At 33.4% G+C, this 14,310-nt stretch overlaps 1 protein-coding gene across 1 annotated transcript in view; it reads right to left on the reverse strand.

Annotated features, from left to right (window-relative positions):
• Positions 1-4,165: 4,165 nt before the first annotated feature.
• POF1B (POF1B actin binding protein) overlaps positions 4,166-14,310 on the reverse strand; it is a 71,121-nt gene continuing 60,976 nt past the window's right edge. Inside the window, exons 14-17 of the mRNA XM_036270810.1 lie at positions 13,273-13,401; positions 12,360-12,442; positions 7,929-8,043; positions 4,166-5,071 (exon numbers count right to left, since the gene is read on the reverse strand). Of these exons, the coding sequence (XP_036126703.1) occupies positions 5,066-5,071; positions 7,929-8,043; positions 12,360-12,442; positions 13,273-13,401 (333 nt within the window). The 3' untranslated portion in view covers positions 4,166-5,065. The remainder of the gene's footprint in view (positions 5,072-7,928; positions 8,044-12,359; positions 12,443-13,272; positions 13,402-14,310) is intronic.

Genomic DNA, 14,310 nt, shown 5'->3' on the forward strand with positions numbered 1-14,310 from the left:
GTATGTGATATGATTCACATTTTGAAGATCACTGTGGAGGCTGTGTAAGTAATATATTGTAGAGGAGCTGAAGGAAGTGAGGAGCCATATAAAGAGGTTATTCCAGTTATTCATAGTTACAGTGGAACTGGAGAACAAGTGGATTGTTTTCTTTCACTTATAAATTGTGTCTAGAAAACCTCATTCAAGATAGAACAAATAGAAATTTAACCTATGTTACAAACAAAAACATTATCTTAAAAAATACAAATTTTACTGGCATTGGCCTCTGTTATGACTAAATAGATTTCACCTTAAAATGCAGGTCAGACTATCATCATAAGAAAGAGAAATAATTTGGTAATTATTTTAAAAGCATTTTTCCAGAACAGTCAGGGCCATTTTGTGGAAATTGATTTTTCTGATTTTCACTTCTAAATGGCTTATACAACATGCTGGAGGAACGGATAATCACTGTCTATTGGGATTGTTACTCGGGTATGGCTCTCATATTTAACTCATGCTCATACAGGTCTACCACCAGGTTGAAACTTCAACTGCCCTTAATATATATATGATAGAGCTTGGTTGGAGTGCCTCAGTTGGCTAACGTCACTCTGTGCACTGAAAGGTTACTGGTTTGATTGTTTGATTCCCGATCAGGGCACATACCTGGGTTTCAGGTTTGATCCCCAGTCTCTCTCTCTCTCTCTCTCTCTCTCTCTCTCTCTCTCTCTCTCTCTCTCTCTCTCTCTCCCCCTCCCTCTCCCTCCCTCCCTTCCTCCCTTTCTCTCTCTAAGCGTGTCTTTGAGTAAGAACTGAGAAAAAATTATGTATGATGGTGAGGATTGAGAAAAATATGTGTGATAGATATGTTATATAACTTATTGCAGAAAATTTTCAACCACATAAAAATAGAATGAACCCCCTATAGTATATAGCCACCACTGAGCTTCAACAATCATCGTTTTGTGGCCAATTTTGTGTCATTTATATTCTTCACTCCTCTCTGCACCCACCTACCCCTACCCAGCTGGTTTATACGCGGCTGGTTTATTATGAAGCCCCTTAGTATCACTGGTTCAATTTGAAGTGAATCCCAGATATCTTTTTAAGAATTTTTGAAAGAATATATAGCAAATATTTTTATCTTAAATATGCCTACTTCTGGGGGAAAAAATGACTTGTCTCATATAAAGTCAGAGGGACAAAAGAATCCTCTTCAGATATTTGACTGTTTCTCTTTGTTGTGAGAATGAAAAAAACAAAAACAAAAATACTGGCTAGACTTCAAATTCTATCCAATAAGGTTTTTTGACTAATTAGGCTTCTTTTGGAGAAAATACAGAACTAGGTTAGTACCCTAGAATATCATTGGATTGGAGAATGTTCCCAACTTTGTTCAGCTCCACTCTTGTCTTCCAAAGTAATTAGCTTGTAAATTTGATACTGTTTTAAAAAGGTTTCTTAGAACCTTGGAAGAACCGGCTAGTGTTATTGGCAGTTTAGAGGCCCTGGAAAATAAATTATGACACTTGTAGGGTCAAGACTGTAGCACTAGATAATCCCAAATGAAAAATATTTTCACCTGGCCTTGTTCCAGTTTCTAAGACTTTCTCTTTGAACATTACCCAGATGACTATTTCAAAGGGAGCTTGGCTTCATTTTTTATTTTGGACCAATTGGCAATATTTAAAGTATCCCATTTAATCCATAATATAAGTCCCACTCACCCCCATCGAAATTCAAAACCCCAGTCATGCTAGGTCCCAATAACACCCATTATAACAGGACTAGCTCATTGGACTCCTTTAGGGAACTACCTCAAAAAGCCTATATATTCTCCCATTTTAAGAACTTGGTCTGACTTGTTATATCTTGGTACACATGAGCTTATTATATCTTGGTACACATGGTTCAACACTGACTATGTTAGCAAACAATATATAGAATCACAGCATTATATTGCAAATGCTATCCCTTAACATAAAGCATCTCTGGAACATAAAATGTAGTAACAAAACTAATTTTAAATATGATGGGATGAGAAACCAAACCAAAGACACGATTTATCTCATCGACAAGAGCCCAATCCAGGAAGATTACCAAGACTGGCTAGCAGGTAATTATTTCGTATTCTAGTGTTCCATTGTAGACTAAACAGATGTATGTCTTATTTCGTCACTAAATATTAAGGGTTTTATTTTAAAAAGATGCAATTATTTATTACATTCTCTTTTAATTTATCTTTATTGTTGAAAGTATTACAGATGTCCCTCCTTTTTCTCCTCATTGACACCCTCCTCCTCGCTTCTGCCTACCCTGCCCTCACCTCATTGTTGTCTGTGTCCACTGCTTATGCATATATGCATATCAGTTTTTTGGTTTATCTATTTGTGTGCCCCCCCCCCTTCCCTCAGAGGTTTGTCAGTCTGTTCCCTACTTTGATGATTCTGGATCTCTTTTGTTCAGCAGCTTAGTTTGTTTATTATATTCCACAAATGAGTGATATCATGTGGTACTTGTCTTTCTCTGGCTTCTTTTGCTTAGGATAACATTATTTTTTAAAAAGTGTATTTACTATTTTATCCTAGGATGAGCATGAGATAATTTTATTTTTTTATTGGAAAGAAAGTACTATAGAAACCCAATAAATTTAGTAATGGTGTGTGGTAGGGGAAAGGTATCTTGTAGGGAAGTCTTCTTACATTGAAAATAATTATGTCTACATGTTGTCTTTGTAGATTACAATAATGGGGTAAAATAGAATATTTAAAGCCTGATTTTGATCCTTTTGTACTGTTTGTATTAAGAAAAAGCCTTACAGTTAAAATACTATTACAAGGATGTGAAGAATGCTTTATGGAATCACATTTGCAACATATGAGTTATGGCAATTGGAAGAACAGGTTTGTAAAACTAGGCTTTCAAAGAAGAAACCTACAACAACCAGAGGCCCAACTATGTTAAATTGTTGCCACTAATAGTCCACATCAGACCTTTTTTCTTTTTTCAATTAGAGGGGGTGCTTTTAACTCTAACATAAACATTCACATGATGGTAACTTCCTGAAAAAAATACTCAGCTAAGCTAAAAATCCATCTGTATGTTTCTTACTATGACTTCTGCAAAGATCATACAGATATTTCACATATTTTATTTAGACACTTAAATAGATTGTTTTGCATTTTTTCATAGTCTCCTTTGTATGTGACATCTAAAGTGAAACGTACTGGAATAGAAATTAGATAACATCTTTGCAATTTTCAGAGATAAGCTGTGTGAAACTCGTGAGGGAAAAGAAATCACTACTATTTTTATTGATCTTAGTCACAAGTTGGAAAAGAAATACATACGTTTACATTTATTAAGTGTAAAAAGTGCCTTGTTATGACAACCCCATTCAATCACTATGCATGGATCAAGTGAGCCAATGACATGCTGATTTCTTAACCGCCCAAAGTTATGAACTGTTATTTTGGATTGTTATTTGGGGAAAATTACACTTGTTCTAATATTCAAACAGTTATGGTGGAAGTTTTCTGTTAAGCTACTAAAAACTTCCATTTATATCATATGTAATGGGTCGCTAACAATATAATTTTCTTACAGTTACATATACAAGTAGTTAGCAGAGGAGAAACTACCCTGTTTTTCCTACACCAAGGGAAAACATTTAAGGACTATATAATTCATGAAGAATGTTAATATTTTCTATCACAAAATATTGATAAAATTGGAATTTTATCAATCCATACTATGGAGTTTAACATTTTAGTCAAAGTATTATGATAAAAGAAGGCTTTTAGCTTCATATCAAAATCTATTTGAAAATTAGGAGTATTAAAACACTGTTCCTATTTATGGTTTAATTTAGTGTAGTGCTCACATACTATCTTAACAGTCTTAGTATAATGAATAATTATTAAAGTATAATTATAAAGCATGACAGATTCTCTACAGATATTTGCAGAGATATTTCAGTGTAAAACCTCATTCAAATATAACAAAAATATTTGTTGCCTAAATCTATATATTGTCAAATGCAAATGTTTTATTTTTTGCTAATTCTTAACTTTAAGCAGAGGGCTTGAAATTAAGAAATTTCATTCTTATCTACTAATGTATTTGGAAAATAATTTTGTTTACTTTGCAAGGTCATTACAACCTAATTAATCAACCAACTTCTAAATACAGTAAATACTCTACTATAAAATCTCTTTTTCCCAAGTAGGATACAGATATCAATAATTTCTTATTGCTATTTTTATTTAAGCCTTTATTCAATATTTTAATGTTACATTATGTATTCCCCTATAAAAATGTCTACCTTCTTTCTACACATTACTACAATATATTGTTATATGTTTTTAAGGAAGTGGGTGGACTCATTTGGGGATGATATGCTTTGAAAGAACAGATTTGCCAAGCCAGTGATATGTTCTTAGAACCATAATAGCACCATGTGCAAAAAGTGGATTTATTTACTTAAAAAGATATTATCCCACTTCTCTACTTAATGAAGTTAACCATCACCCTTGATTTAGTTATGCCTCTAAGAGTTATAAATAGCATGTAAGGAAGCAGCTCTTTTAGTCACAAGATTCAATGTGAGAAAAATATATGCTGTGTATACTATACACTAAACTTGTTGTTGTTGTTTTTTTTAATTCAATAGTCTTTGCCTGTTTTTCGGTAATAAGAAGTACCTATCCTTGTAGCTGAATTGCATATCTAATATCAGAGAAAAACCTTCTAATGCAATAAGTTGTAAAATCTCTACCCCAGCAAATTAATTCAGTATCTAGGAAGCATTCTATTGAAAAAATAGTGAATTATATCCTACATTGACTGCAATGGAAGTTTAAATAAGTGGTGTGTTGCTGTACTGAATACAAGAATGTGATGGAAAGGATTCAGGCCTCATAAATGGCTGAAGAAACTCATCTGCAGAACGAATTCATTCCATTAGATTCACTGGGTAGTACCATTGTTCAAAAATTTGATTGGCCTTTTGTTATGGAAAAATAACAATTAAAGTACTAATGCAGACCTCCCAAAATACTTCTTTGAGCTGAAGAGTCATTCATGGCTAGAAAAGAAAAAGAAAAAAAGTTTACAACTGGCTAATAATTAATTAATTTTAAACATTGTCATGGTATGAACACAGTTTTGAAAAATGTTTTAAGTTGATAGATATAAAACCAAAGGAAACATATTGCATTTTGTGGAACTCTTTTATATGTATATTCAGTGATACAATGGTTTGTCTGCCTTTAGTCAAGGTATATATTTCAAATGACTTGAAGCAGTAGGGAGGGAGGATTCAGCAGATTTCTTCCTTTGTGTCATATTTAGAAGTTAAGTATGCCCAAATGTCTCTAACTATTAATATAAATATTTTATAAGTGAACTTCCTTAAATATATTTTGAACTAGTTCTTTTAAGATATCAAGTTTGATATTTATTGCTGCACGTATTTGAGATTTTTAATTTTTTTTCTTTTATTGTTGACAGTGATATAGATGCCCCCCAAATCTCCCCCTGCCCTTTACCCCCTTCTTCCCAGCCCCTGCCCCACTCTGGGCCTTTACCACACTATTGTCTGTGTCCATTGGTTTTGCATATATGCATGTAAATTATTGGGTTATCTCTTCCCATCTCTCCCTCCCTCCCTTCTGAGATCTGCTCCTCTGTTTCATGCCTCCATGCCTCTGGACCTATTTTGTTTGTCAGTTTATTACGTTCATTAGCTTCCTTTTATAAGTAAGACCATGTGATATTTTTCTTTCTCCAGCTGGCTTATTTCACTCAGCGTAATACTCTCCAGGTCCATTTATGCTGTTGCAATGGGTAAGAAATCCTTTTTTACAGCTGCATAGTATTCTGTTGTATAAATGTACCACAGCTTTTTATCTGCTCATCTACTGATGGGCACTTTTTTAATGGGGACAGTAGTAGTGACTACCATTCTGTACACCCTTTATTCGACAGATCTTCACAACGATGCCACCTCTGGGCACATATAGTTAGCAGCAGCAATTGCTTTCCAGTCTTGAATTTCAACATCAAATAATGTCTGAGTGACAAATTTTAAATCCTATACTGACCTTCCCTTGCTGCTCATCTAATTCTTGGGCTATCAGGTATCCTTTACTAGTTAACAAATAGTAATAAGTAATTCTCAACTAATTAATGACCTAAGAAACACAACATATGCAAAGTTCAAATTATCTTTTTTTGCGGTTACTAAATGTTGGTTGCTTTGATTGTTGATAGACAACCATGCGTACAAGATTGATGGCTTTATGTAGTTAGAAAAGGGTTTCAAAGCTAAACACTTTCTGAATTCTTTTTTTATTAAATATTTGAGTTTGTTCAACCAAAAGATAATTTTAAAGTGAGTTATTTAAAAGATGCTTAATTTTAATAACTGTACACTTGCAGTTATTTATTAATTATACATATATAATATTTTATTAACTACAAACCTGAGATTTTAAATTTTCTTCAAAAGGTTTTGCAAATGATTAATTGGCATTTGTATATTTATCTATTACTTATCATGGCATATTTAAGCATTTTAAGACTTTTATTGAAATACAATAAACATATAGAAAAAAGTGTACATATAAGTGTACAACTAAATGATTTTTCCCAAACTAAGCACATGCAGCCATCACCCAGATCAAAAAACAGAATGTTATTAGTACCCTAGTAGTCTTCCTTAACCTCCCTTCCAATAAGTACCTGCCCTCAAGGCTAACCACTTCCTGACTTTAATAACCATAGATTAGTGTTATCAGCTTTTAGTACCTAAGTAGTTTTTAACAAAACCAAGGTTGTCATTTTCAGAGTGTTAAAGTCAGATACTGTATTGTCCCCAAGCTAGGATTCTCAGCTTTTTCTGTCAGTTGCACCTGAGAGATATCATACATTCTTCCCACTTTTATGGACGGCTTTTTGTTACAATCCCTTGGTAGTACTATAGGAGTGTATAATTAGAAAAGAAACCCCAAGGTCATTCTGTTGTGTTATTAGGGTTTCTCAGACTCAACACTATTAACATGTGGGGCTAAATAATTATTTGTTGTAGGGGACTGTCCTGCACACTGTAGAATTGTTTAACAGGATCCCTAACCTTTACCCGCCAGGTGCCAATAGTTCTCAACCCCCAGTTGTGAAAACCAAAAATGTCTCCAAACAGTGTTAAATGTCCCCTAAGTGGAAAAGTTGCCCCTGGTACAGGACCACTGTGCTAGCAAAACATATCCTTTATTTGATATTTGTTGCTTTAAAGGTTAATAGGACAATAAGGGGAAATTTTAGGAAAGTGGCTTTCAGTCCTTTAGGAGAAGAAGGTTTTAGTAATCAGCCACCTTAGCAATATACCGGACCATTTACAAAGATGCTAAGGTCTGTATCATCTTGTCATCCTGGAGAATGTTTCAGAAGGTAGATGTTAGAGTACATGACATTTAAAGTACTCTTCAGCCTAACTATAACTACGGGATTTAAAGTTAGAGAATCTTATAATCTAGTTATAAAGATTCTCATTCAAAACCTTAAATATTTAGAATCTACAGAAATAAGTAACACATACAAGATTGCAACAAAATTATATTAAAACCTGCTTCTCCATCTTCCATTCCCCTTCATAATCATCTATAATATTTTCTACCTGCTTTAGAAACAATAAGGTTTAATGAAAATTTGAATAGAATTGGTTCAATAATTCCTAAGATGTACAAAGAAATAAAATTAGTTCATTGCCAATGTTAATTGTTTTCCTCTTTGGGGTAAAATTAGATCTAATTTATTACAGTTTATAATACCCTACATATGAATCATTTCAAAATTTCTTATTTTCCTATATACCAGTAAGGAAACTATGAAATATCTATAAATTTTTAGTACTAATAGGACTGGATATACTCAAGTGAACTTACACAGGTCCATTTGTCTTCCGTTTTCTCAATCACAATTGTCTGTGTGTCACTACCTGGTGGTATATATTCATAGTCATCATACAGGAGGCCTAGGATTGGATATTGTGTCCTGTACCTACACAGAAAAAAAGTTAGTTTACAAGATGCACAAGAAAATAACTTTAATTCTTATTTAGTCATTTCTAGTTTGATTCCCCTTATTAAATTAATTTGGCTCTGCATGACTTTTAACTTTTTAAAAAATATATTTATTTTTTTTAGAGAGGACGTGAGAGAGAGATAGAAACATTGATGTGAGAGAGAAACATTAATTGGCTACCTCCTGCGTGCCCCCAACAGGAGATCCCAGCCAACAACCCAGGCACATGGCCTGACTTGGAATTGCACCAGAACCTCTTAGTCCTTGAGAGGATGCTCAATCCACTGAACCACACCGGCAGGGCAACTTTTCACTTTTTCTTTAAAAATCCTTTGTTTATATACAAATATTTACTACTACTATTTTCAAAAGAGTAAGATGGAGGTACTTCTATTTCTGGAAATGATGAACTACAATCAGCATGAGACAGTGATAATAAAGAAGAGAAGCAAATGACATAAGCCCTACGAGTGCTTGGAGATTTCCTTCGTCTGGGATAGGGAAAGAGAAGCCAAACAGATCCTAGAAGTCTCACTAGGTTGAGGTGACAGAATTTCAAGTAAAAGTATGCCAAAGTAGCCAGAATTTGTGGAGCAGAATAACAGATAGGAGAGAGCTACATAGATGTGGAGAGGTCAGGAGACCTGTAGGGGGTTTGCCACAAGTCTTTGGGTGAGTACTGATCATTGTAGGCATATGAAAAAGTTACTGAGGCTGGGGAAATAACCAATGGAAAGGAGTAGTATGGAAATTCCCAGACCTCATGTAATAATGGGAATAGTTTGTGTTCCACTAAGCAGAGTGGAAAAAACTCCTAGTATGGGTGAAAACAGGCAGAGACTACAGAAGTATTGCCTTAGTAGTGCGATGACATTAGTCCTAGACTGTGGGTTGTTCTATCAGAGTTTAAAAGCATGACTTGAAAGTATTAAACTGTTTCCAAGTAACTTATTTTTATTTCATAATTAAACTACAAGGAAGCAGGTATAAATGACCAGCAATGAAGAGAAAAATAAATTATTAGAAACATACCAAGTGATAGATAAAAGAAATAAGCAGGTAAGAGTACAACTATCAGAAATATAAAGATATAAAATTTATACTAAAAACATAGGTGAAAGCATTAATAATATGAGGAGAACAATGAAAGATATAAAGATCTACATTGAACTTCTATAGATGAAAGTTGAATTGTATGAGATTAACAACATTTAGGCACTGCAGAAGAAAATAGTGCTAAATTTGAAGACGTCAAGAAAACGTATCCGAAATAAAAGGAGAGTAAAAACACTGAAAAAATGTAGAGTATGAATCAACTATGGAAAAACCAGGTACCCTCATATATGTGTAATTAATGTACTAGAGGATTGGCATGAGACAAAAGTAATTGAAGAAATAATGATAAAATTGTTTCCAAAGTCGTTCAATACTACCAACACACAGATCCAGGAAGTTCAATGAACATCAAGGAAAAGAATGATGAATAAAAACACAGGCACATTATTATCAAATTGTAGAAAACCAGTGATAAAGAATCTTGCAAACAGCCAGAGACAAAAGAACATTACTCAAAGGAGAAAATAATAATAAGATAAACAGCAAATTTCTTATCAGACAGTGAAAGTCAGAAGATGGTGGAATGACATCTTTAAAGTACTGATAGAAAAAATAACTATCACCTTACTATTCTATACACAATAAAAATAACTGAACAATGAAGGCAAAATAAAGATGGTTTTTGGACACAAAAAGCCAAGAGAAGTCTTTACCAGCAGAGCAGCATGACAAGAAATATTAAAGGAAGTTCTTTAGGCAGAGAGAAGATAATATCAGATGGAAATTTGGTGCTAAGCAAAAGAGTGAATAGCAACAGAAAAGGTAAATATGTGGGTAAATTAAAAATAGTATTGGATATTTTTTCTTATTATTAATATATCTTTAAAAATAACTATTGAAAATTATACTGTATTGAGGGGCTATAATATATGTAAAAGTAAGTATACGTGGCAAAATAACAAAAAGATCATGAAGGGGAAATAGAAGTATACTATCATAAAGTTTGTATGCTACATGTGATGAGGTATAATAATATTATTTGAAGGTAAACTGTGATAAGATAAAGAATACTTTAAGCCTTTGCAATAATAAAAAAGAAGTATACTTAATAAGCCAATTAAATAGATAAGATGCAATAATGAAGAAAATGACTAATTAATCCAGAAGGAAAAGTGAAAAGAGGAAAAGTGAAACAAAGACAATATGGGACAAATTGAAAGATGGTAAATTTAAACTCAAATATAGACAATCACATTAAATATAAATGATCTAAACACGCCAATTGAAAGGCAAGTAATCGCTACATTGGGTAAAAACACAAGACCCGCCCTGGCTGGTTTGGCTCAGCGGTTAGAGCGTCGTTCTGCGGTCCTGAGAGACCAGGGTTCGGTTCCCGCTAAGGGCGCGTACCTCGGTTGCAGTTTGTCCCCGGCCCTGGTCGGTTGTGCGGGTGGCAGCCACTCGATGTGTTCCTTTCACATCGATGTTTCTCTCTCTCTCTGTTCCTCTCTCTCCCTCCCACTCTACCTGAACAAAAAATGGAAAAAATGTCCTCAGGTGAGGATAAAAAAAAAAAAACACAAGACCCAACTATATATATTATTTATTTAAAAAAAACTTTAAATATAAACAAATTAATAGAATAAACTAAAAATAATATAAACTATTTATCATGAAATCTATAATCAAAAGGAAGCTAGAGTAGTTATGATATCAGATGAAGTAGCCTTTAGAATAGGAAGTATTAGTAGATATATAAAGTTTCACTTAATAATAATAGAGGTGTCAATTCATCCACAAGATGTAACAGTCCTTAATTTTTATTTAATAGAACTTTACAATCCTAACAGTTTATGTTCCACCTACCATAAATTCAAAACACATGAAGCAAAAACTGATAGAAATTAATGGAGAAATAAATTTACATTATGAGTTGGACATTTTAACATGCCTTGTAAGATAACTGATATTAGCAACAGAAAATCAGTTAAGATATAGAAGCTATGAACAACACTATTTACCAAATTGAGCTAAGTGAAATTTGTAAAATGCTCCACTTATCATGAACAGATTATGCATTCTTTTCAAGGATATGGAACATTTACCAAGAGAATGTTTATTCTTGGCCACAAAACAAGTTTTAATAAATTTAAAATGATTATACTGAATACAAAGTATGTTATCTGACTATAATGAAAATAAATTAGGAATCAATAACAGAAATAGGTCTAGAAAATCCCCATAGATTTGGAAACTAAAGGATACAGTTCTCTATAATCCATAGATTTAAAAAAAAAAATAAAACACATCAAAAGGGAAATTTAAAAATATTTGAACTGAATGCAAATGAAACTACAACTTAAAATTGGGGGATGCAGCTAAAGCAGTGGTTAAGTATAAACTTGTAACATTAAAAGCATATATTAGAAATAGTCTAAAATCAATGTCCTATATTTCTAGGTTAGAAACTAGAAAATAGATGATTAAGTGGAAAATAAAGAAATCAATGAAATATAAAATTGTAAAGCATAGAGGAAAACCAATTAAAACAAAACCTGGTTCTTCAAGTGGTGTAACCAACCACTGGAGGGTTGGTTACAAGTGAACTCATAGAAACAGAGAACACATTGGTAGTTGCCAGAGGAGGGGGATGAGAGGTGGGTGAAATGGGTGAAAATGGTCAAAATGTACAAACTTCCAGTTATAATATAAATAAGTCCTGGAGATATGATATACATCATGGTGACTATAGTTAATAATACAGTATTGTATATTTGAAAGTTGCTAAAAGAGTAGATCTTAACATTTTTTACCTCAAGAAAAATATTATAACTATGTGTGGTAATAGATGTTAACTAGACTTAGATTTATACATTTTGCAGTATATACATAAGATGAGTCATGTTGTACACCTGAAACTAATATAATGTTATATGCCAATCATATTTAATTAATTAATTTATTTAAATCCTCACCCTAGGTTATTTTTCTATTTATCTTCAGATAGAGTGGGTGGAGGAGAGAGAGAGAGAGAGAGAGAGAGAGAGAGAGAGAGAAACATTGATGTGACAGAGACACATCCGAACTGCAACTTAGGTACGTGTCCTTGACCGGAATCAAACATGCAATTCTTTAGTCCATGGGCTGACACTCTAACCGCTGAACCAAATTATAATGCTATAACTTGGATTATATAATAACTAAAGTCTTATTAAATTTAATTAAAGATACATTACTTTTTAGTAGTAATTGTAGTCCTTCCACCACAGGAGGGTTGGTTATGAGATGAATATATTTCTTGTCTCAACTTCGAAAGTTCCTTACAAATGAGAGGCAGTATAATAATTTGAAAACAGTGGTAACATGAGTTAAGGAGTATGTTCAATCATTTAACAAGGTTACTAAGAATAATTACTTGTTTTTCTTCCTTGTTATCCCTGAGGTAAAATGTTCTAATCCTTGTTGAATATTATATATTCTTACTTCATAGTATTCAATAAGTTACATCATATATCTGTGCAGGAAGGAATCCACTAATTGCTATAGGATTTCTATATTTGAGGGATAATATGAGATTGAATGGGCATAGTTCTCAAGGTGATGTGAAAGTTTTTGTCTTAAAAGGCTTGACAAGTATAGCCATAGCAGAAAAGTACTGAAACTTCAATATGGGAGCAGGTATTGTTTTCTAAGAGAAAGTCAATCACTGAATCTTACTATAAGTACCATTTGTTCAACAGCAACAATACAACATTAGCCACCATTTTTGGTAGTTCCTTCCTTTGGTATAGATTTTATAACAGATCCTGGCTATATGCTACAAATATAGAGAGGAATAGAACAGTCTCTTCCTGAAGCAGCTAGTAATCTAGTAAGGAGCTCACAGTCTTATTGGGAGTGTCACTGTCAATGACGTATAAAGTCAATGTCTTAAAAATATTAAATGCACAATGACACTTATTTTTGCTTCAATTTTAGCTTTCATTTGAATTATTTCTCCTGAAATATGAATCTTCTACCTCTTCAGATTCACATTCTACTACATGAATACACTACTTGAAATGTGTCCCCTTCTAATTCATGGGAAGTATTTATCTTACAGGACTGAATTGTATTGGTCCTCTCTACCCTTATCCCTTCCTTTCTTACCTCTGACTGACGCTTTATAAGGGAATCCTTCTCTTCCAGCAAGCTTGTCAGTTCATGAATCTTGAACTGGAAATCACTGCAACTTCCTTCTCTTCTTGAAACATCTTTTTGGTACTGATTTAGTTGAGTCTAATAGTTTAAAAAGAAATAAGTATTATAATTCTTATTTACAAAATAGGTAACTGAGTTCCAGAGAGGTTAAATGACATAAAGTCATGTAGCTAGCTATGAAATGAAGAGCAAAATACCAATAGATATACACATTTTTAGACCTTTATGAATGCAAAATGTGAATTTAAATGCAAATTAGAAATTTCTCATCTTTTTTATTATTATTTTTTTCATCCTCACCCGAGGACATTTTTCCATTTTTTGTTCAGATAGAGTGGGAGAGAGAGAGGAAGAGAGAGAGAGAGAGAAACATTGACATGAAAGGGACACATCGAGTGGCTGCCACACGCATGACCAACCAGGGCCAGGGACAAACTGCAACCGAGGTACGTGCCCTTAGCGGGAACCAAACCCAGGTCTCTCTGGACCCTGGACCGCAGGCCAACACTCTAACCACTGAGCCAAACCGGCCAGGGCTCTCATATTTTTTAAAGTGCCTTTACTATTTAGGGCTAGGCATTACGTAAAGAGCCAGTCTTAAGCCTCAATAATGAAAATAAAGCGAAGAAAACAGGAACTTTATATTTCTTCGAATTCTAATTAAGGAAAACTCAATAATAATAACTAATATACTGTGATTTGCAATTCACAAAATATTTCTCCTACATGACATATCTCAGTTCTTACAGCAGCCCTGTGAGATAAGTATTATTACAATACTTATTTACAAAACATGTAGATGAGATCCAGAGAGGTTAAATGACACAGAGTTATGCAGCTAATGAGAAACATAGCTGCAACTAACTCAAAGACTGATCTTCTGATTCCAAATCCTGTCCATTTTCCTCTTTAGTATATTATGTGTGCATAGATGGCCATTAGGTTGAAGTGGTATTAGTAACACTGGCATGAAAAAGAAACCAGTGG

This window comes from Molossus molossus, unplaced genomic scaffold, assembly GCF_014108415.1.
Source record: "Molossus molossus isolate mMolMol1 unplaced genomic scaffold, mMolMol1.p scaffold_m16_p_2, whole genome shotgun sequence".
NCBI classification, from domain to species: Eukaryota; Metazoa; Chordata; class Mammalia; order Chiroptera; family Molossidae; genus Molossus; species Molossus molossus.